This window comes from Ursus arctos, unplaced genomic scaffold (assembly GCF_023065955.2).
Source record: "Ursus arctos isolate Adak ecotype North America unplaced genomic scaffold, UrsArc2.0 scaffold_18, whole genome shotgun sequence".
NCBI classification, from domain to species: domain Eukaryota; kingdom Metazoa; phylum Chordata; class Mammalia; order Carnivora; family Ursidae; genus Ursus; species Ursus arctos.
Window position 1 is genome coordinate 26978941 of NW_026622852.1, and position 24165 is coordinate 27003105.

The window sequence follows — 24165 nt, forward strand, 5'->3', positions numbered from 1 at the left end:
ATGGCAAGTTCAAATCCAGCAGTGTGACTCCAGGGTCCAAACTCTTTATGCTGATAGCTAAAGAGGCTGGCGCTGGGCCTTCCAGAAAGGCAACTACTTTGTATCCACCAAGCACCTTCCAGCCTAAACCTCTTGCCTTTCTTGACTCAGCCTCTGCCTGGAAATCTGAAATGCCAATGACAGTTTGCCAGAAGTCTGCTGTTTCTCAAGTCTCACCAGCCAGGGCTGCCCTTCATGAGAGGGACTGAACACCAGGGCCTACCCACAGGAGATCCTGTAGTCACCGAGGCCCCTCTGTCATGGGCCTCCCCGCCATCTGACCCAGCCCACAGTCCATTTGGCATTTGCTCTCCTCTGGCTTTAGCAGAGCAATAGAGAGCTATGTCTCATCACAACCATAGTCCCCCGCCCCAGTAGTCTCCTGCCTGCCCAATTCCAGGACCTCATAACCTTATTAAAACAAAAAATGGCCCATTGAGTCCAAAAGCACCAAGCCACCCGTCCCACTACGCAGGCAATCTCAGTCTCTTTCTCTCTCTCTCTCTCTTTCTCTCTCTCTCCTCCACTCTAGGTACCCTCACCTGTCACAATGGGGTAGGACTGCGGTCCGGGCACGCTGCTCCCGATGTCGGCGGGGGTGGGACTGGTCAGGTTGGCCTTCATGTCATCTAGCCCTCCAGCCAGCGAGGCCATCGCTGAATACTCAGTGGTCTGAAAGAGGAGACAAAACAGAGACAGCTCAGTATCAAGACTCCGAAGCATCCCAGCCAAACGCCAGCACCACATTCTGGGGTTCAGCCACCTTGCTGGGCTAGTCCATGCCAGCGCCAGGGCCCACAGGGGGCTTACAAACCACCCCGCCCCCGGTGTTGAGAAGGCAGGTTCGGCTCAATAGAACAAGACCAGTATCCAAACTGGGCCGTTCTTGCCGGGTGAGGAGGTGGGCAGGACTTGGCGCAGCTGCGTAAGAATCCCGCCCCAGCTTCCTGTGGCCCGCGGGTTCCATCCGCCCAGCCCCGGTGGCCACAGACGGCCTCTTCCATGCACGGAGGGAGAGATCAGGAACCAAAGGCAAGACAGAAATAAGAGGCTTGTTGCCAAGAGGATGGAGAGAAAAGTGTCCGATTTCAATGCTCTTAAACCACAGATGCAGAATCACAGAAATAAGGTGAAGAGGAGTCCGAGACGTCATCGTGCCAGACTCTCAATTCACAGATGAGTAAACTGAGGCTCAAGGCGAAGAGGGCTTTGTCCACGGCCAACAGGGCAGAATCCCAGTGTAGGGAGTAGTCCCCCAAAAACTCTCACTCAAAATCCAATACAGTATAACCAAACGAACCACAGTTGGGCGAGGGTTTTTGAGTCCCGGCAGTGTGTAAGCAACTGTCAGCTGAGAACTGCAGGCGCACACCTCGGACTGAGCATGTCCACGCCAACGCTGGGCACCTGGCCCACGGTCGTGCTCCTTTCTTTAAGCCATTTCATGGAATCAAAGCTTGTGACAAGTCATTTCCTTGGCATCCGAGCCACTGTCAGAGTGGTCTCCAGAAAACACCAACCTGGGTCTTCACATTCAAGGACAGATGAAATGAGAAGCATGAATGCCAGGTCTTTTCCTTCCACCCAACCCCCGGCCGATTTTCAGGTAAAGAAAATATTTGCGGGACGCCTGGGTAGCGCAGTCATTAAGCATCTGCCTTTGGCTCAGGGCGTGATCCTGGTGTTCTGGGATCGAGCCCCACATTGGGCTCCTCCACTGGGAGCCCGCCTCTTCCTCTCCCACTCTCCGTGCTTGTGTTCCCTCTCTCACTGGCTGTCTCTCTCTATCAAATAAATAAAATCTTTAAAAAATATATTTGCAAACACCTAAGCCAAAGACTTTGGGTGTGCATGCCAAATTCTGGCATGAGCAGTTCCCTCCAGGACCCGGGCATTGCCAATGGAGGGCACATCCCTGTCTGTCCAGGCCTATGTTCTGGGCAGAGAGGGACAGGGAACCGAGCAGTCTTCTGAAAGGAGGCTCAGGGCACCTTGGGTAGGATGCTGAGGACTGAGCCACAGGGCACGTAACTAGGGGAGCCCCTGGGCCAGTGGCAGGCGGACAGGAGTCAGACTCAGGCACATTCCTGGTGCTTCTCTTGGCATATGACTGAGAAAGAATTCTTGGGCAGCTCGAACTTGGCAGCCGTGAGTCCGCGAGGTACTGCAGGCCCAGGCGCCCTGCCACGAGCCTCACTGAGGACAGCTTTGTCCAGAGCTCCTGGGGCTCTCAATCATCTCCAGCAGAGGCTGATTCTGAAACATGCAGAGACGAGCACAGGCTTCTAAGGGAGAAGGACAAGATAGGGACACGCCTCCCCGACATCAGGAATCACTGTAAAGCTGTAGTAATTAGACAGTGTGCGATTGGCACAGGGACAGATAAATAGATGAATGAAACAGAAGCGAGTCCAGAAACATCTGTGCATATATGGAACGTTGATATATGAGAGAGGGGATGTACAAATCAGCGGGGAAGGATGGACTCTAATCAACAGTGCGGGGGTAACCAGTTATCCATTCAGAAACAAGGGGGAAAAAAGAAATTGGATCTTTACTTTACACCAGACACAAAAATCAATTCCAGGTGGATTGGAGACCTAAATGGGAAAGGCAAAGGCGTCTAACGTGGTCGGCTCTGGGTCCAGCCAAACAATCCTTGGGAACAAGCCTGCCCTTCAGAAGGAAACAAGTGGTCCTTGGATGCTCACACGGGGTTCTTGGTCACTGTGAGGACAGGAGTGGGTCCCAGTCATCCTGCCACCCTGATCCAATGCCTCCTCCTCCAGGAAGTCCTTCCTGGCTACCATTCCTTAGGAGGCAGGAGACCCGACTTTGCTCTGCCGGCCCCACCAAGTGATCATGCCAGGGCAATGAGAACCACAATCTTCACACCCATGTCAAAAGCTCACATTTATTGATCCCTTGCTCTGAGTCAGGAGCTTTACCTGAATGTTCCATTTAATCCTCACAGTAACTCCATGAAACAGGTTCAATGTTATCCCCATTTTACAGACGATGAACGTATGATAGAAGGGAAGCAGCTTGCCTAAAGTCACACAGCTTCTAGGTGCCACAGCCAGGATTCCAACCTGGATCCATCTAACTCCAAAGTCTTGATAATTATTCTAATGATTTTCATACTGTGAGTCCTGACTGTAAACAGAAATGCGAAATCAATTTGCTAGTGCCAATATTTTTAAAAATGAAATTAAATAAAAAATGAAATTAGAATAGATTGGAACAGAAAATATCCAAGGTTCTCACACACAGCAAGAATAGTCCTGTTTTGTAAACCTTTGTTTCACATGTAAGTGGATACAGGTATACTAGGTGGAGACGAGAATATCTTTCTTGCTTCAGGTCAGGACCAGCAAAGTTTTTATTCCATGTAGCAAGGAGCTGTTGGGAAAAGGTCACTGTCTAGACTTCATCCCCCACAGAATGGGACCTGGTCATGGCATTAGCCTCCTAATTTGCTAAAAAAAGGAACTCGGAAGTGAAGCTCACTAGAACAGCTCCTTTGGTGCATTGCCATGAGCAAGAAAAAGGAGGTCAAAACAATTCTGTAAGGGTTTCTTCCAAGATGGTGTCTTCTGGAGTTCGTGGGACTCTGGGGTAGAGAATAGGGCTCCCTCCACTCTGTGTTACCGAGTGCCCTTGTGGAGGCCTGAGCATAATGAATGTTCAGTGTTTATTGAGCCTTTCTTGTGCACAAGATGGCATGTGAAGACCAGACATGCTCTCTGACCTTCATCCATAAACCCCGAGGGAAAAGACATGTGGCCCAGAAGCTTTATCCAAGAGGAGCAGGAGAGCAGAACCATTCATTGACCGTGGAGTGGGAAGTGGTCAGGACAGGGTTCTTGGGCAGGCAGTATTAAACCTGGATCTGAGCGATCCTCAACCCCCAAGGCTGATAAGTGCTGCAGGATGGCACAGAGGTAAGAGGACAGAAGTGATCTGGAAACGGCACATGCCACTTGTTGGAGGAAGTGAAAGTGGAAGGGGCAAAGACGGAAAGGTAGTCGAGACGGGATTCAACTGTGAAGGGCGTGCACAGGGAACACATGGACGAACACATGAAAGAGTGACCCTTTGGCGGGCCAGGCAGCAATCTCAAACAAAAGTCAGCATCCCCAGACCTGCCCCCTTCCTAGACTCCAGGCTGGGCAGCTGGGTCTGCAAGGGGAAGCCTTTATCTCTCCCAAGAAAGCAGAATCAACCTGGGTTTAAGAAAATTGCAAGAGGGTGGCCAATGGGGACATTCTGCCTCTTAATTTCTTTGATGTCCAGTTGGAAGAGTCTTTTAGCTATTTGATTTGGTGTTAGTCAATCAATTCATTGTCAAAGTCTGTCCAGTCACTTTGACAGTTAGGTTTGGACCACCTTTCCAAGATAAAAATCTTTAACTTGTGTTACACATGTGGTAGGAGGTCCAAAAATCCAGTCTCCCAACCACCACTGGCTGCCAGAAGGTAGAGTGAACTTTCCTAAAGAGTGGGGGCCCTGGGGACAGGGGACTCGGAAACTGGCCCTCAGCTGCCCTTGGCTACCTTACCTCCCACTACCACCACCAACCGGCAGGGCTTGGCCCAAGCTGTTAGTCTGCTCCTGCATGAGCCAGGGGATGCTATCATTTAGTTTTGGGATGTAATTATTCCCTAAGTTCTCGTCGCTGCCTGTCCCGTGGAGCTGCCGATGATTCTCTCCAATCTCCTGGGCAATCTTGCTCTGGCAGCTTCTCCTCAGCCACTCCTGGCAGTCCTACCTTGGCCTGGAGGACTCGTCTCACTCAGTCACAGAGAACTCCTACACTGTCCATAAGACCCAGCTCCAATGTCACCTCCTTGGTGAAGCCATTCTCAGGTCCTCCACTTCTACAAAGAAATCACGACTCTTCGTCTATGCTTGCCTACTTCCACAGACCTCCATTACCATACTTCTACCGTGTTTAATGGCCATTTGTCTATCACCCTCTAGGTTGCCTTGAGAGCACGGAACAGGGAACATCCCTAGAGCCCCCAAAGTGCTTGGTGAATGAATGAATATATAGCCCAGTAACATGGCATTAGCCGCAACACTCAAAAATTAACTGAGACGTGTTTGAACAAGAACCCCAAGTGATACACTAACTTTCCCCTGCCCCCCTCCCGCCTCGCCCCTCGTCAAGTCAGGTGACCAGAAAACAACGTCCTTTGCCACCATGAGTTAAAGCCTCTGGGGAAGTGAGAAAATCTCAGGCATTCAACATTTGTTAGAGGAAATAAAAGAGCCATACTAAGAACTTCTTTTTTTTTAACCTCTGAAGACACTGCCCATTAGAATAGTCAAAGTCCTTGTCATTCCCTCCTGCAGTTCAGCACCCCTGATGCTTTTTTCTCCTGATGAGTAGTTAACCTGCCTGTGGTTGAGCAAGAGGAACACTGGAAACCACGGTTTGCCCCTTTTGGCTTTGGCTGCAAGAAGCTGAGTCAGATTCGGTGTTTAACCACCACAACCACAGCATTGCGGGCACCTGGCGTTAGGACCTTCCCTCTTTCACCACATCATTTCTGAACTTTTTTCAGCCTTAACTTACTAACTTAGATACGTGTAATTGTTTATTTTGCAAGGCACCTCAGATCCTTTGTGAAAGTGGAGACTGGACGAGGTAGAAAGAAAGACAGAAAAAGAAAGATGGGAAGGAGGTCAGGAGAGAGAAAGAGAAGAGAGAAGGCATAATTACGTCTCTGGTAACCGCGACAATGTACTTCCACTTCTCACAGTTATTTTGGGGGCCAAGGGCTGAACTGAAGGAACACGGGTGGTCACACGTGCGTAAGTGTGTCGGCACACCCACACGCTGGGGAACACGGCCTCCCCCCCCCCCGCCACTGACAGTCACAGGCAATAGCTGTGTTCTGAACCTCTGACTCCTCTGAGCTCTTGGGGTTCTGTCTTAGGATGTCATCTGGGGCTTCTGCTCCCTTCCCATCAGGGCCCCCTGGTGCCATCCTTGACCATGACCCAGAAAGAGAAATGAACTGAGGACAGCAGTTCACAGACTGTCCACTCCAGGGCAACCAACGGGGATAAAACTCTGCCTACTGCCACAGATTCCTGTAAGGCCTCAAGGTCAAGACTGGCAGGTATGCACACCCTCCTCAGAGATACCATGCTCCAGGTGATGGAAAGTCCTGAACTCTCCAATGTCTGAGCTAGACAGACACTCAAGGTCCTCGTCCCCGACGTGGAAAAACTGAGGTACAGGGAGGGGAATGGACTTACGTGGCTAATTTTTATCTGTCTCATGTATAACCTTTGACCCTGTGGTAGAAAGAACAGTGAACCAGGAGCGATAACACAGGATTCTCACCCCAACTCTGCCTCTCTCTCTCTTCTGTGTGACATCAGGGAAGCCAGGCCAGCTCTTGGAGCCTCATTTTCCTCATGAATAAAATGAGATTTAAGTAAAACTCCTTGCTGCCTGCCTGCCAGGGTGTGTGAGGATCTGAAGGATAAGGACAGGGGTGGCACTTTGGAAGCTAAGCAACACAAGGGGTAAGGAATCCTAGAAGGGACTCCAGGAGGCACGTGCCCCGGGAAAGTGGGTACTGGGCATCATTTGGGTCCCTAGGAAATTACCTGGAAAAGGACTGCCTGGGGCTGCACCAAGTATTGTCTCATCAGCACGGGGCACCACTGCCATAGCATGGAGGAGAAAAGAAACACAGACACGTGAGAAGGAGGGCAGCACGAAGAAGGGCGGGGCGTGGGGATGAGGCTGCAGGGCTGGCTACCTCGGATGGCCACCTCTGCCCAAGAGGCTTCCCTGTCACCTGCTGAGCTCCTCCAGGCTCACTGCCCAGCCTCAGGTGGCCCTTGGGAGCTGGGCCAGCGCCAGGCCAACCACTCCCATCCTGAGGGACCAGGCACCTGCCCACCGACACACCTACCCAGCGGAGGACGCGAGCCGGAGACAGGGAGCCGTGTCCCGGGGCTGGCCTGATGACTGAGCCTGAGGAGGCAGAGGGGTCTGGATGCCTTGGGCAGCTGGGGTGGAGCCGGGGCCTGAGGGCAGCTGTCTCCCTTCCCTGGCCTCTGCTTCCCCAGCTGTCTGAGGACTTGCGTGTGATCTCCAAGTTCCCTGCCTCCGCGGATGGCTCTTCACCTAACCAGCCACATGACAAAGGAGGGATTTCCTCTTCAACAGACGAGCTCCAAGGCAAGAAAAGAGAGATGGAGCAGATCCTATAGGTTAGAGGAGACCTGAGACGCATCAGTCAGTCGCAATGTGGACCCTGACTCCCATAAATAGACTGTATAAAATACAACTGTAAAAAAAAATATTATGACATATTACGAAACTATCATAAATGCAAAAACAGATTGTATATTTGAGATATTTGAGGACCTTATCGATTGGCTAACTTTTTAGGTGTGATAACGGTATCACGATTATGCTTGTTAGGGTCTCATCTCTTGAAGAGTCATTCTAAAACATTCACAGATTAAGTGATACGATGTCCGGAGTCTGCTTCAAAACAAAGTTAACGAAGTTGGCTGCCGTTAACAGACTGTGGTCTATCTATGCCACGGGATACTACTCTACAGGAGAAAGGAACAAAGCACCAATGCGTGCTGCGATACAGGTGAGCCTAAAAGCACACTAAGTCAAAGATGCCAGGTATGGGGCGCCTGGGTGGCTCAGTCGGTCAAGCATCTGCCTTCAGCTCAGGTCATGATCCCGGGGTCCTGGGATCGAGCCCCACATCGGGCTCTATGCTCAGCAGGGAGCCTTCTTCTCCCTCTCCCTCTGACCCTCCCTCCTGCTCATGTTCTCTCTCTCTTTCTCTCAAATGAATAAATTTTTAAAATCTTAAAAAAAAAGAAAAGAAAAGAAAAGAAAAGAAAAGAAAAGAAAAGAAAAAAGAAAGATGCCAGATATGGGTGGAGTGTCCAGAACTGGCAAATTTATCACACAGAAATCAGAGCAGGGGTGGCTGGAGCTGGAGGGGGAACTGGCTTTAACTCTAAATGCACATGAGGGACCTTCTTGGAGGGAAGGAACTGTTCTAAAACTGGGCTGTTGGTGTTGGTGGCACAGCTCCATAAAGTACTAAAAATCACTGACCTGTATACCTCAAATGAGTGAATTTTAGGATATAAAAATTAAAATTCAATTAAGCTGTTGAAAAATAAAGCAGAGTGTGAGGACAGTAGGGGTATCTATGAAACAGGACGAGCCGTGCGTCAAGAATCGTTGAATCTAGGGGCGGGATGCTTACAGGTTAACTAGACTATTTTGTCTACTTTTGAAATCCTCCATGATTAAAGTCAAAAATCCCAAAGAGCACATATTGAGTCACGATCCCACTTGCTGCACCCGTTAACTGTTCAGAAAAACACCTGCGGAATAATGAGAGCACCCCAGAGGAAGAGGCCAGCCAGGAATCTGCTGTCTTGAAGTCTGTTATCTCTCCATCTTCACGGACGCCAAGGTTCCAAACACAAGAAGCATAAAGCCTCCCATCTGCCCAGCCCTGTCCAGTTGGCAAAGTCCTTGGAAAGATGGGGCTCAGAGAGGGGAGCCCCGGTGTGCCAGCTCCAAGCTCAGTCCTGGCCCATTACCCCAGAAGCCGAGTTAGGATTTTCGAAGACTTCACTACCAGCCTGGAGGGGAAGCTTACACACTTCCGGTGGGACATCCTCCTCAGTAAAGTGCCCTGGCCCCAGGCCGAACTCTACTCCTCCAGCTAGGGAGAGAGCCCCGAAGCTGCGAGCAAAGAGGACAAAAGTTCCACACTTTCTAAACCTGGGTACACGAAAACTGTACCTGCAGAGCATACGTTCAAGACCAGTTCTGTCGCGGGGCACCTGGCTGGCTCAGTCGATGGAGTATGCAAATCTTGACCTCCAGGTTGTGGGTTCGAGTCCCGTGTTGGGTGTAGAGATTACTTAAAAATAAAATCTTTAGGGGCACCTGGGTGGCTCAGTCGGTTAAGTGTCCAACTCTTGATTTCAGCTCCGGTCATGATCTCAGGGTTGTAAGACTGAGCCCTGCATCGGGCTCTGTATTGGGTGTGGAGCCTGCCTAACATTCTCTCTCACCCTCTCCCTCTAACCCTCCCCCCGAAAAACAAACAAACAAATAAAATCTTAAAAAAAAAAAAAAGAAAAGAAAAGAAAGGAATAGTTCTGTCCTGATTACAGTGGATCAAATCAATTGGCAGGGAGCCTGGAGACCTGACACTGCCGTGGACTCCCATTCAACCTGGGGCAGGCCCCACCCCTCAGGCCTCAGTGACCCTACCTGTCAAATGAGGGAGGTGGACCAGAACCGTCAGGGCCCCTTTGGCTGTGAGGCCTCCCCTGGGGGGCTCTGCTCTGCACAGGTGTGGTCCTCACTGGGTTTCTCGCTGATGTGGTGAGGTCAGGCTTAGGCCACACTCTGTGGGTTAGTGAAGGCGTTGCCCCTTCTACCCAGGCCCCTGAATCCAGACGCCTGGCCACCATCAGGGGAGGAGTGTGGCTAAGGAAGCCTACCAGCCCCGAGGCCAGAAAGACGGGGTTCGAATCTGACAGGCCAAGGTCATGCCGTGTGGAACCAGGCCAGGCGCCTCACATTCTCGGCTGCTTCTCTCATGTGTAACATGGGGATATATGACCCTTGATATATGTCAAGTCCTAGAGGGCAGTCCTTTTTATTCTCATATTTTGGGCCCTCAGGGCCAGACGTGTAAACACTGGCCAACGCTGCAGAGGGTAACAGGACAGATCCTGTGGTGAGGAAACTGTTCTGGGTGTCAAGTCCGCCAACGCCAATCCCCCAACGTGATATAGTACTGCAGCTTTGCAGCATATCGTCACTGGGAGAAACTGGAAAAGGGTAGAGAGAATCCTTTTGTATTATTTTTTACAACTACATGTGAACCAATGATCTCAAGCCCAAAGTTTAATTTAAAAAGGAGGTTTTAGCATCCCATCCCCAATAAACCTAATAAAGACGAATCAAACTTTAAAAATGTTTGTTGAGACACCTGGGTGGCTCAGTAGGTTAGGCATCTGGCTCTTGATTTCTGCTCAGGTCATGGTCTCACGGTCCTGGGATCGAGCCCTGTGTGGGGTTCTGTGCTCAGCAGAGAGTCTGTTTGTCTCCCTTTCCCTCTGCCCCTCCTCCTGCTTCCACACACACTCTCTATCTATCAAATAAATAAATAAATCTTTAAAGATAAATAAAATTTTAAAATGGTTGCTGGGGGTGCCTGGTGTTTCAGTTGATTAAACATCTGACTCTTGACTAACTCTTGATTTTGGCTCTGGTCATGATCTCAGGGTTGTGGGACTGAAGCCCGCGTTGGCTCCAAGCTGGGCATGGAGCCTGCTTGGGATTCTCTCTCTCCCTCTCCCTCTGCCCCTCCCCTCCCCGCTTGCATGTGTGCTCTCTCTTTAAAAAAAATAAATAAAAGTTTGCTGTAAATGATGCTTGCAAAAGTACTCCCTAATCTACAGTGGTACTGTTAGTATTGACTGGCAAAGAACTGCCAAGGATTCTGAATGACCTTCTCCTTCCAGGAAGCCTTCCCAGATTTCCCCTCTTCTGTGTTCCTAGAACATCTAAGTAGTCATACCTCCACCACTACACTTACCACTTTGCATCATCTAATTGTTTAGTGTCCTCATCCCCCCACTGGAGTGTGAACTTCATGAGGATGGAGCTGTGTCTCCCTCGTCTTTGTGACAGCAGCTCCTGGCCCAGTGCCCAGCTCGGAACAGATGTGACATAAATGCCCGTGGAACCAAATGAATTGGGACAGGTACCATGACCTGACTCTGGCAACAGCACCAGAGGTGCTGCCCAGGGTCACTGAGAGGGTAAGTGAGATCAGGGTGCTTTTATTTATCAGAAAGTACTAGAGGCATGGATGAGACATGCTCTCTATTCATCTGGGTCTCCAGATCTGTGCCCATGCTTGGGCCACAATCAGTTGCAGTGGAATCAAATCAAGAGGTTTACAAAGTTTAACTCACTCATTACCCCCTATTCTGTTGCAGCCTGCCCCAGACACACTCCCAGGTGTGGAATAGCAGGGGAAGCCCCGGGGAGGTGACTGAAATTAGATATTGTAGTTTCTGTCCAAGAGAAACTTCCAGCAAGGACTAACCAGGAGGCTCCCTCTTTCCCCCCTGATCACTTAAAGAATTTTAGTGAGCCCCAAATCTCAGAGCCCAAAGGAGCTCAGGAGTTATGATGAAGGCTGATCTTTTATCTGAGGTTTGAACCCCACCAGTGATGGAGAACTCACTACTTTCTGAGGCAACCACTGCCTGGCCACTGAGCTCGGCTATGAAGTGCTAAATCTGTCCTCGCAGGCCTCCCTACATTGGTCTTGTGTGTGCCCTCGGTGGCCCCAGTTCCAACAAATGTCCTCAGGCCACAGGTGGCAAGGCTGTTCGCTCTGGACCTAATGCAGGGCCCCCATGTCCTCCACTCCTCGTTCTGGACATGTTTTCTCTGACGGGGGCATAAGAAGCTCACCTCTGCTTTTCTTGTGACCTCATTGTCTGGCTGACTCATGCTGTTCTCAATCAACACGGAGCTCACCACAAGTTCATTAGCAATGCAAAGTGATTACGTATATGATTTTGTTTAAATGTTCAATTTCTCCCACCCCTACCGTGGTGCTTAAAAACTCTCCCAGGCTTCCTGTTGCCTCCAGGTACTGTTGACCTGAACCCTACAGGCCCTAATTCAAATTCCAACCTACTTCTCCAGCTTCCACTCCAATGTACCCTACTTCCAAAAACATCGTCCTCTACTCCAGCCACACCACACACACTAATCCCTGAAAGCCCACGTCAGTACCTTTGCTCATGCTGTCTTCCTATCCCCACCGCAGTCAAAATCCTGTCCTCTATGGTCCAGATCAAATGGCATCTGCTCCTGATGCTTTTCCTCAGTCTGTGGTTGAAACAGATCATTTCCTTCTCTGAATCCCCACGGCACTTTCCCTGCACTTCCTTTAGGACGTCTGTTCCATGCTACTTCACTCTAGTAATTTAGGACCGTGTCTGCTCCCCTTCTGAGATGGGGAGACACCTACAGGCAGCGTCCCTGCCTGGTCTGAAGCTGGATCTTACCAGTTGGCATGGGCAGGACCTATCCTGAGTGAAACTGAGCAAGGGAGGGAGAGAAGGGGCAAAGGAATCCAGGGCTCACCCTGAACCTTCAGAGTTCTGCTAGAAGAGGGGAAGAAAAGGCCCTGGGCTCACAGCATTCTGGCTCTTGTCTTCCCAAATGCAAGAAAGGAAATGACAAGGCTTGGAGCCCTAAGCTCCACTCCTGGAGGGTGAGAGCTGGGACCCAGGGGTCAAGGCCTCCGAAGTGGTAAGACGGTACAGTGTGTGTGGTGGTGGAGGAAGAGGACACCCTGTCCTGGGAGCCCCAGAGCCTGCTCAGGTTCTGCCTGTCTGTGTGATGAGCGCCTCCAGATCCTGACATGAAGAAGAGGAGAGAGAGTCCCCCAAACAAAGCCCCATCTCTAGGCAGCCAAACACTATGGGCTTCTCCTAGGTGGCCCATGGTGGGGCCTAGCTGTCCCATCCTGCCACAGGACCAGAAAGGGGGCCGGGCAGGGAGGCCCATCACCCCCGAAGGAATGCAGACCTATTGGCTAGCAAAGGCCCTGAATAGGGGCGTGCAAAGAGAACCCCCCCCCCCCACCAATCCTAGATTAGCTGGTATGGGCGTGAAGGGGCCACCTCAAGATGCTCATAGCCCACTTTCTTTCGGATGGACTGCCCAGCTGAAGGAGGACAGAGGTCATCCCGGGGAGGTAAAGAAAGGAGACTTCCCCCTGTACTGCAAGATCAGTAGAGTCGGGGCAGGGAGGCGGATGCCCCTGCCCACCACCACCGCCTCCGCCGGGCTGCTGGGGAGCGGTGATGCGCATGCGTGCACGCGCACACCCGCTCCTCGGGCTGCAGGCCACCTCTCGCGCCACCTGCTCCCTCTCAGGCAGAACCTTCCAAAGAGCGATATTTTGCAAAGGCACACACACGCAGCTTTGGGAGGGAGTGCCCTCCTTGTCCCCGAGGTTTGCTAGGGCCAAACAGAAGCCACGCAAGAGAAGCACCAGAAAAAAAGAAAAAAAAAAAAGCTGAGAAGAACAGAACTCCGTGGTTTGCAAGTCTGAAGCCTCTATCAGCTCTCACCGAAACCCTCACACGCTTTTAATAACCCTCAGAATAACATGAACTCCCTGGATGCTGACTACACCAGGTGCTATTCCAGGCGTTAAAACACGGTCGTCTCCTTCATCCTGACAACCACCCCGTGGGTATTATCGTCCCCCCCTCCCCCAGCAGAAGATGAAAGTGAGGCACAAGGAGCCCAACTACTGTGTCCCAATCACCCCCCAGCAGTGCCACCCCAAGTCCAGGATCTCACAGCGCGACGCACCACCTCTCTGCCACTATCATCAACCCCATCCCGGGGCGGATGAGAAAACCAAGGGTAGGGAAGGTGGGTGAGCTGTGGAGGGGGGTGTCAGACCCGGTTCTCTCTAACCTGTGTTCTTCATCACGATTCCACGTGCCTCACACAGAGGTGCAGGGGCCCAGGGAGAGAGATGGCAACTCTCAGAACAGGTGAGGCCCCACACGCTTCACAGCCCCTTCGGACACCTACTTGCTCCCGACCCTGCACCTGTCACAGGGCCATTCCCTCTCCCCGAGGGCCCTTTCCCCTTCTCTCTTCCTATCCTTGTCTATCCACCCCTGCAAGGCCTGGCTCAAGAATGACCTCCTGCGGACATGTTTCTAGATGGGTTCGGCCATAGACGCCATTAACTTTATTCTCTCTTCTCCCCACTTGGACTCAGAGGACGGCCACGCTCTGATGGATGTCAGAACGAGCAATTAATCTTAACATTAGTGAGAAACAAACAGGAACATGTGACATTGTTAGTCCCATTCAGGAAAAATCAGGCCTCGGACTGCTTGGTTCAAGCCCTGTGTTCCTTACCGAAGGTAACATTCTGGCTTTTAGAGACATCAGAAACGGAAGGAAGCAGACGCTAGGCTTAGGTTTTAGCTGTAAGCCCAAATTTAGTTAATGGAGATAGCAGGGGAAAAACTAGCACAGCGACAGCAGTGTTTCTGTTTATTTGCCTTTTTATCAGGGTTAACTTGACTTCAGAGCCTTTGCTTTTAATTATTGAAAATACGTTCACGTTTTGCAGTTACGTGTTAATTTCATGAATCTCGTACTTTGTACCTGGAAACAAAGCATAATAATAATTTCATGCGTGTTAATATCTATAATTTACTTAAATAAGCAAGCCCTTGGCCCTGAGACCAGACGTGTGAACAAACACTTCTGAGAGCCTGGTTTGAGTCTGATTTTTAACAATTCCTTTTTCTCTCTCATACACACATATACATTACATTTAGCCTCCTGGTTTTATTTCCTTCACCTCGCTCCCACAGATCAAACCTCAAATAATGTAACACTGCTGGCTAGAAACGGGCTTCATACAAACAAACAAAAGGTTTCAAGCCACATCTCCCGGTCCAACCATTTTCCACTTCCTCCACCTGCTCCAACAAAACAGCCTCTCTCTGCCCAACTGCCCTGGAAAGCCCTGAAATACCTCATTTTCATTTCTGGGAGAGGAAGAGGTCTGATCCCCAAATAAAAGAAAACTTCAGCCATGATAGGAAGCAGGGAAAACCCAGGCAGACTTCTTCTTGCCACCCGTGTCAAGCTCACAAAGGGAAAAAATCGTACCATCCGACATGGTTGGGAGAGTTTAATCCAAAGCTGTGCTAATTAATATCCCCGGCTTTCCAGAAGCCAGTGCCACATACAGCTGCGAGGGCAACAAGGCTGTTCTCCCTTCAATTTTATGGGAAGAACATTTTCATTACAAAGCCTCCTCCCAGACCCTCCTCTCTCAGCCAGATTAGCCTCGAGAAGGAAGCGGATGATCCATATATCAGAACTCCTTCTCTCCCCATTAATTTTATTATTTATATCCCATTTTAAAAGTTTATTGGTGCAACTCCCGGTGCACCTGGCCAGAGCCCTTCTGACAGAGTGGTTATCTTCACGCATCTCCTACTCAGGACCAGTGGATGCCCTGGTCACCAGAATGTGCCAACTTTTTGAAATTTACGCCGGAGAAAGAGCTGACTCCAGTGGCATTTCCTGTCTCCCCACTGCAACACACACACCATTGTTTAAAACAAATGGTGAAGGGTCTAAACTTACTCATTTGTGAACTATGTGTGGACTCGATGGCTTAGCCTGTGCTAGGGGTGGTCCCCAGAGTCCCCCAAAAACCCTGAGGGATACCCTACGCGCCCCCACCCAAATCAAGCATCCCCAGCTGTTCGAGCACAGTTGACCCATTTTGAACCCAAACCGCCAGACCGCGGGCAGGCCTGGCGAGGCCACGTGTCTTACCATTTTATTCTGAAACCCCACGTGCTCCAGGCTGTCTCTTTCCAGCCTCCTAAAGGGACCCCAAATCCAATCTAAATGTCTTGAATTTACCTGTTTGTCTTTTATACATATAAATAGCTGCATTTCCATTCTCTCTTTGTTTCTCATTTTCATTTGGTTCTAATATCTGCATGTAAATGTCGGAAAATAGCATCTGTAATTGGAGATTATGAAGTATGGCCAGCTCCTGACAGGCTGCTAAGGAAGATGGATTATCCTCATTTTTCTGTAAATTTTGTCAATTTTGGAATTCATAAGCTATCAACACTGATCAAAATGGGACTTCACAGCTGTGTCAAAAAAAAAAGAAAGAGCAAGAGCGAGAGGGAGCTCTCGAAGGCAGGCAGTCGTGTGCGGGGCCGGGCGGCAGGCGGCTGGTGGCGTGTTGGCGCGGCGCATTGCGTGCCCAGTGTCACCGGCGGCCGCCCTCCTCCCCTGTGCCCTCCCCTCCACACTGGCGGCTCCCTCAGCGAGGGGCACCCTGGAACTCGGGGTGGGGCTGCCTGATCCCCTGGCTCAATCAAACAGCTAAATCACACAACTAGAAGGCCGCAAATCCTCCAAGGCACCCACTCAAATCCAAGGCTTAATTTATTGCTGGGCGCTGCCTTCCTTATTTATCCGGAGGAGTCGGCGGGCTCCCTGTGCGCGCGCCTCCGAGATGTTCTACTCCTTCCTGACCATCACGGCCCACTTGAGGCAATTGTGTTGGTGTCTCTCTCTCAATTTTCCCATTACTGGGAGTAAGTACTGTTGGGACTCTGTAATAGCCCGACTGCAGCCCATATCAATAACAGATGAGGTTTAATCGTCCAACACAGAAATTATTTAGGCGCAGTAAGGACATTCAATGTCATTTGCATAATGGCATTTCTATCGCACGCACCTAACCCGTCTTGCATAAACAAGGCCTTGGGACCATAAATAATAATAAATCATGACGTCTGCACGCCTCTTGCGGTAATAGGAGCCACTCTTTGTGGAAATTATTTCAGCAGGAAATGGGCACTGTAATTTTAAAGACATGAGACGCTGTGAGGCACGGTAAATCACGCGGGCACACGATCCCCAGGAGCAGCCGGGGGACCTGTCCTGAGCCCCAGCGACATCCCCGGGACGATGGGAGGAGGCAGGCAGGCCTTGAGGGGGAAACACGTGGGGACTCTAGAACTGACGCCAGCACGTGCCACCATCCCAGTAAATGGCAAGAGAGCGGGATGCCCAGAAAGCCAGCCCAGGAAGAACTGCCTTTGGACCTGGAGGAGCCCAGAGACCTCAGGTCAGAAACAGTCTTTGTTCCAGGAGAACGGAAGCTCCCTGCGGGCAGCCAGTTTGGATCTTTGTCTGCTCTGTGCCCTCCTTCACCTCCACCACCGCCTGGCACCCTGTGGGTGCTTGGGAAAGACCCTAAAGAAGTGCAAAGAGAGGAGGAGAGAGTACCTGGGCCCAGGCAGTGAGCAGATGAGACGAGCACTGAAACCAGGGTAGAGGGAGACAGAGGGAGGCACCGGCCCCAAGGGAGTTAAGGCTGGAAGTGCCCAGAAGCACTGGTACCACTGATCTGGTGAATGAGGGAGTGGAAATGCCCGGTAAACTCTCAACCCTGTCGCGAGGCAGCCGTGGGAAGAGAAAGGCATAGATGGGGGGCTGGCAAGCGGAGCGGCGAAGCCTATGGGCTCAGGGGGCAGATACAGCTGACTTGGAATCCCAGCTCCGCCATCTCAGACCGCCTGCCTCACCCCTAGGTACCCCACCTCCTCTATGCAGAACCAGCCTGAGAACAGTACTTGGCCCACAGAGCTGTTCTGAGGAGGAAATGAGGTCGTGTGCGCAAAGCGACTAGTATGCAATCATACTTTGATGGCATCGTTTTTGGTGTGACTGCTATTCTTCAGGAAGCAACAGAAATGAGTCCAAGTACAACTCGGCCTCTTACTAGCTGTGTGATCTGGGACAAGCTACCCACTCCTCTGGGCCTCAGCCTCCTCTAGTCTGTCCAAGGAGAGCAGGGTTAAGATGGTCCCCACCCGCCTCCTGGAGCAGCCACAAGGCTCAAGTGGGGTCATGCTGTGAAGCTCATGGTTAGTGTAAAGGGCTGTCTGCATGGGAGGGACGAACATGGACAGAGAAAGAAGGGGAAGGAGAGTTCCCAACACCTGCCCGTTGTCCAGCCACCCTCAGCCCTGGGTTCAGGCTTTCCAGAAAAGTTCGTGTGCTCCAGGATACACACCAAAGCATCCATACTGTGGCCTCTGGGAGGGGAAAGAAGGGACTGAGATCAGAGTTGTTAGCTTAAGCCTTACCCGTAATGCATTAATTTGCTAGAAGAGAAGTACTACTTATGTCATGGGATTTTTAAAGCTGATGAAGTTTCAGGCGTGCCTGGGTGGCTCAGTCGGTTAAGCGTCTGCATTCAGCTCAGGTCATGATCCCCAGGGTCCTGGGATCGAGTCCCACAACCAGCTCCCTGCTCAGTGGGGAGCCTGCTTCTCCCTCTGCCCCTCCTCCTGCTCATGTTCTCTCTCTCTCTCTCTAAAAAAATAAATAAAACCTTTAAAAAAACCTGATGAAGCTTCATACACCTGTGCCTTGACACGTACTATTTCCTATGCCGGAATACCAAAAGCTAGGAAATGCTGATGAAAGCCACAAAGAGACTGTGATTTAACCACAACTCCATTTCTCTCCCAGAGGAACTTAGAGAAACAGCAATCACTTCTCCCCTGAGTCTGCCTTTCCAGCCCAGAAGCCTGCGCTGTTCCGGGGATAATGTAAATCACAGTCACCCACAACCTCTGGGCAGGGGAGTGGCTTTGGTGCCCACAACGCCACCATCAGCTCACACACCTACCTTACGCTCACCGAAGTGTGAAAACTGCTCAAATGCCAAATAAAGTCTGGAGTTTAGCTATTAGTATTGTACCAATGTTGGTTCCTTCGTTTTTGGCAAATGAACCATGGTTACAGAAGATGTTAATGATAGGGGAAATTGGGTGAGAAGAGTACGGGAACCCTCTGTACTACCTTTACAAGTTTTCTAAATTTAAAATTATTCCAAAATAAAAAGTATGTGTAAAAGAAGAAAAAGCCAGACCTTACTCATAATAAGAGAAAAGCAAATTAAAACCACAATGTATCCTTTTTCATCTATAAGATTAGCAATGATTCAAGAAGTTGATACTACACTACGTGGGTGGGCGGGGGAAACAGGTGTCACATCAGGGTTTCGATGAAACTCTTTGGTGAGCAGGGGTTCTATCTTTCAAAATTCATAGTGCCTATAGATGGATCCCGCCTTTCCACTTCTGGGAACGTATCCTGCAGCTATAGTCCCACATGTACGAAAACAAATGTGGATAAGGATGCTCAATGCAGGCTTTTCCGAAAATGAGAAAGATAGAAAGCGACCCACAGGCCACCTGCTAAACCAACTGTGATATTCCATACAGTGGAATACTACGTAGCTGTTAAAAAGAACGTAGCAGCCCTCTATCGATATGGAACAATTTCTAAGAAATATTTGTTCATGGAAAAGAACAAAAATGGAACAGTGCATACAAAATGCTACCATCTGTGTTCAAAAGGAAGGAATTATCTATATTGTAATACACATATATACATACATATACCTTACCCTCATTCAAGGATTGTATGTAAATCTCTGAAGAAGACAGAAGAAACTGGTAATAGTAGTTGCCTCCCAGGAGGGGAACTGGGTGGCGTCAAGAAAGGAGTGGGGGGCAGACTTATTTTTTACTGTCTACATTTGGTATTGTCTGAAATTTTTACCATTTGCCATGCACTATTGATTAACATTTTTAAAATAAAAAACCAGTGTTAGGAAAGTGACCATGAGCATGTGCTGCCTGGACTTCAAGAGGGCCATGGCCGTGCCTGCAGGCCCCTGGGGACCTCATCTGTCTTGAGGGGTACCTTGCAGGTCTCTGCATCACCCAGCCTGTCCGGCACAAGTCTCTCTGGCATCACGCTGAGCAGCGGGCAGTTGCATACATGAATTCATGTGCCCACCATGTATCTAGAACCCTGGCCCGCTCCTCAGCTCAGGGGAAGGCTGGAGGCTCTCCTACATCAGGCCCATGGCTCCAGATAGCCTCTAAGCTGGAAGGGATTTAGGGTGTCCCCATTCACCAATTGTCAGGAAGTTGAGGCCAAGTGAGCACAAAAGCTGTGCTCTAGGACGTGGGCCCAAATCAGGGTGAGGGTCTCAGGAAAAGTGACACTTGCTGTTGGGAAGGAGAAAAGAGACGGGCTCTGTTTCTCTGGCTCTCAATTGCTTCACTGGCAAAATGGGAGTAAGAGCTTCTGTCTGTCCTTAACATCCCAGAAGTATTAATAGGGACCAAATAAGGTCACAGATATGAAAGGCATCAGAGAACGTCCCAGCACCTCGTGCAGAGGGAGCTCCACGGCGGATACATTTGGTACGTTTACACCCCTCCTTGCTGCAAATGCTGTGCTTAGCTGCCAATCCACCTTTTGTGCTGAGCTCTGTTCCAACTCAATCTGGGAGGTGCTGTCATTAGTACTTCTCCTTTCTGCCAACACAGAAGTCGAGGCACAGAGAGAGGAAGCGAGTTTTCCACGGCCACACAATAAAACTGTAAGTGAGATCATGCGGCTGCAACTGCTGACGCTGGCGTGAGAGTGTTTAGCAGAGAAGCTTCCAGGGGTAGGACACGTTGACTTCTTTCCCACAGTGCCTGAGCAGAGCAGCCCTGGGTGCCGTGAAAAGCTCCCTTCAGCACAGCTAACTCTACTTCAGGGAGGCAGCGGTTCCAAGTACCCTGGCCTCTCCCAGCCCCCCTCCTCTGCATCCAGCCCTCGGTTCCCCCCATCCAGGGCCTGTTCTGTCCTGAGACTTCCCCTCCTCCAGGGTGCCCCCCCATCTCGGCCAAACCTGTCTATTCTCCATCTCAGTCCCACCATCCCCCACCTCAACTGCTTCACGTTCTTCTTTTCCCCCTTCCCTGTGGGTCTCTGGTCTGTCTGGAGGATGACTGGATACACCTCCCCAGGGACGCTGCCTTGAGCTGAGTACAGTTCGAGGGTAAGCTCTGGCAGAGAGAGGGAAACCGGGGTCCCCAGGCTCTTCCCAGTGTCTGGCCGGCTGGCTCCTAGCATCCCACAGGCACTAGTTCCAATCCATTCCCCATCCCTTCCTATCCCTCGTTTCAGATGGTCACGCCTGACCTCCAGAGCATGAGCCTGGAGTTTTACCACGCCAACGTTCCTTTCTAAAAACCAGAACTTCGGGGCGCCTGGGTGGCACAGCGGTTAAGCGTCTGCCTTCGGCTCAGGGCGTGATCCCAGCGTTATGGGATCGAGCCCCACATCAGGCTCCTCCACTATGAGCCTGCTTCTTCCTCTCCCACTCCCCCTGCTTGTGTTCCCTCTCTCGCTGGCTGTCTCTATCTCTGTCAAATAAATAAATAAAATCTTTAAAAAAATAAAAAATAAAAACCAGAACTTCACGGTGAGATACAGCTGACGTCACTCGCTTACTTCAGCTCTACAGAAGACACTACCGAGGATTTGCGGATTAGTTCGACATTCACACACACACACAAAAGCCACCTCTTTGTGAGCTATTTAATACCCAAAGAGAAGGCCTAGGGATCTCTGTATGAGGACTCAGGGTAAAATAATACTGCCAGAGAATTTTCATAATGAAACCAGAAAGGATACATGAAAGACTTTGAGAAGAGTAAATGAGTCCCCAAACAACCGTTCCTATTAGCAACTGTTACATTAACTTTATTTATTCATTCACTCTTTCCTGGCTCATCACTTTCCAGAAAAGATATAGGGCAGCTCACAATGATGCAAAAAATACAAGGAGGCGAGGAGGGCAGAAAGGGAAGCAAGAGGAGAGCACGGAACCCGCCAACAGCGAACCCATAGGACGTGCTCGGCACCAGGCTCCGCCCCGCACGGGGACCCTCGCTGAAACCGCGCACAATCCTACAAAGTTAGAACTCACTACCCCCATTTTGTAGGTGAACAAACAAGGGCTCAGCAAGGCCAAGTAACCTGCCCAAGACTAACTGCACTGTTGGTAGACGATGGAGTTGGGACTGAACTCGGGCAGCGTGGCTCTAGAGCCCACACTCTCAGCCAAGATCGAGGCTAGCAGCTTGGGAACTTGCCATTGGAGGGACCACATCTGGACCCTTGCTGGCAGCTGGAAAGGAGAGAGCTGCTGTGATACCTCACAGAGCCCATGACACACAAACCGTCCATTGCTCGCAGGTTCTTCCACGGACTCGCAGACCAAGCGGTGGTTCTCCCTGAGCCCTCCCTAAAGACTGAGCTGAGAAACTGTGAATGCCCTCCAGACCCTGAGATGACGGCTGCAGGCTGTTTCTTAGGGTGTCCCTCGTGAAGAGTCAGGCGTCACCCCAAAATGCGATGCAGCAAAGGTAACTCTAAGGGTACCACACGTGTGGTTTAGTGACCCAATTGAATGGTTTGATCCGGGAATAAGTTTAATAAACAGAAGACTCAAGGATTACTTGTTCTCCAAGCAATCCTCCCTAAATATTGCTTCTCTGAGCCAAACTAATAACAATGGAAAGCAGTTTGATTCCTAACAAGTGGCAGGAAGGAAGCTACTCTGTGCCCACAGCTAAATACAGACCCAGCTGGTAACTGGGAGCGGCCCTGACACCTGCTTGTGAGAACTGAGGGCTTGGGCAGACGCCTGGGGCTGGAGCCACACAGAGATGAGCAGAGCAGAGACCCTGGGGCAGGAACAGGAGTCTCCTTAGGAAATCGCTTTGGACCCACTCCAACACACAGATATCTAGATGATGGAGACCCACGAGTTCTCCTCCAGTTAGCACTGACACGGGTTAGGTCCCAGAAGACGCTGGGGGCAGGTGTAGCCACACTCCCATCTCTGTCATTAAAAAGCAAAGGAAATAAAACTCCCTCCGGACAGCTAGCTTTGATCAGTGCTGCTTCCCGTACCTTCTGAGATGAAATCTGTGCCAAGATAACCAAATCAAGTAACTTGTTAAAAGGGATTGCTATTTAGAAATCTTGTTCAAACACAGGAAACAGACCCTAAAAATAGTAACTTTTATTTTAGAAGACGTGGCGCACAGCCATTCTTTCTGGCAAATGGCATCAGCTGATCCCATTGTGCAGACCACTCCTCGAATGAGGTAGAGGAGCCTGTCCTCAAATCTCGGCACAAGTACTCACCAGCGGGATGGCCCTGGGAAACTTACTCAGCCATTTTGTTGCTCAGTTTCCCCATCTGCAAAATTAAGATCGTAAAAGTCCCCACCGCACAGGGCAGTAGAAGGGATGAAATGAGTTAACACCTGGTTAATGAGTTAATACCAGCGCTTAGCACAACATAAGTGCCCTGTTACTATAAAGCAGCATGGCCGTGGACTGGAGAAGATCCAACTTTGAGTTCTCTACACCCATACACACATGCAACACACACACCATCCCAAAAAAGCAGCAAAGTAACAGAAGAGTGCCAGAAACTCTGTGCTGCTCCATCACAAGGCTCCCAGGGGCCCCCGGCCATTCCCCGCGCCCCCCCCCCCGAGCTTCAGGACCCCTGTGCTGACAAGCAGCGCCCCTCTGAGCATTCCTCTATGCATCTCTGGGTGCAGAGATGGCCAGCTTGGGTTTTTAAATCAAGTAGCTGTTACTGGGAACCTGTCCAAGATCTGGAGAAATCCAACAGTTGACCTCAGTTTGTATAGCTGAGAAAATAAACTTCTCCAGAACCAGCCAGAACCTGGGCCCACATTTGCCAGGTTAAAACCTCTAGAGATTGGGACCCCAAATCTGCCCTAGCATGGGATCTCATGGCCAGTCTTAGGACCCCCTTAAGACTTTCCTGTAGCTAAACTTCTCCAAGGCAATGAAGAGTTCGTCGTTCAAGGCTGTGTGTAAACATTTCCGAGTTCTTTTGCCTCCCAGCATAGGTGTGGATTTCTGACTCTCGAGTGATGGAAGAGAAGACTGGGTGCTAGCGACAGGTCACAGGCTCACCAGGCCCCTTTGTGGTTCGAGTCTGTTTGAGGATACTAGGAATTCACTGATGAGCTGTGAGGCATCCCCAGGAGACCCTTGAGGCAACTTATCTGACAGCCCCATGACCCACTTTCTGCTTCCTAGCTCCTACCCTCCCAAACCACAAGGACTCGGTGATGAGTGAGCCAAGCCCAGAGCCAACACAGGAGGGAAATGCCTACCCGTTCTAGAGAGGATTAGAAGCCTAGGTTAGTAGCCAGAGAACCTACAGCGCTGTTCCCAGAGCACAGAGAGCAAAGGGTTTCTCCAGTTGTATTCCACGTTATAATTTAACACCCAGATCTGTTGAGAACAATCTGTATAAATGGATACACCTATTCCTTGAAGAGTATCCCACAGGGAAGCAGTGCCCCTCTTCCTGGCAGCTCCAGATGCAGCCGCATCAGCCCCACCACCGACCCTCACGCTCACTCCAGCATCCAACGGTGACGAGCACTGAAGTTGAAAAGAGGGGACGAATCACACTGTCACCAAGCCTACCGCATGTGTCGTACCACATGCAGGGGCAAAAGTCAGGTCAGCATTTGAGCCTTCACTGTGTATCAACGATCGTGCCC

At 50.5% G+C, this 24165-nt stretch overlaps 1 protein-coding gene across 1 annotated transcript in view; it reads right to left on the minus strand.

Annotated features, from left to right (window-relative positions):
• Window positions 1-379: 379 nt before the first annotated feature.
• PAX5 (paired box 5) overlaps window positions 380-24165 on the minus strand; it is a 92735-nt gene continuing 68949 nt past the window's right edge. The window contains exons 7-8 of the mRNA XM_057313532.1: window positions 582-711; window positions 380-450 (exon numbers count right to left, since the gene is read on the minus strand). Of these exons, the coding sequence (XP_057169515.1) occupies window positions 380-450; window positions 582-711 (201 nt within the window). The remainder of the gene's footprint in view (window positions 451-581; window positions 712-24165) is intronic.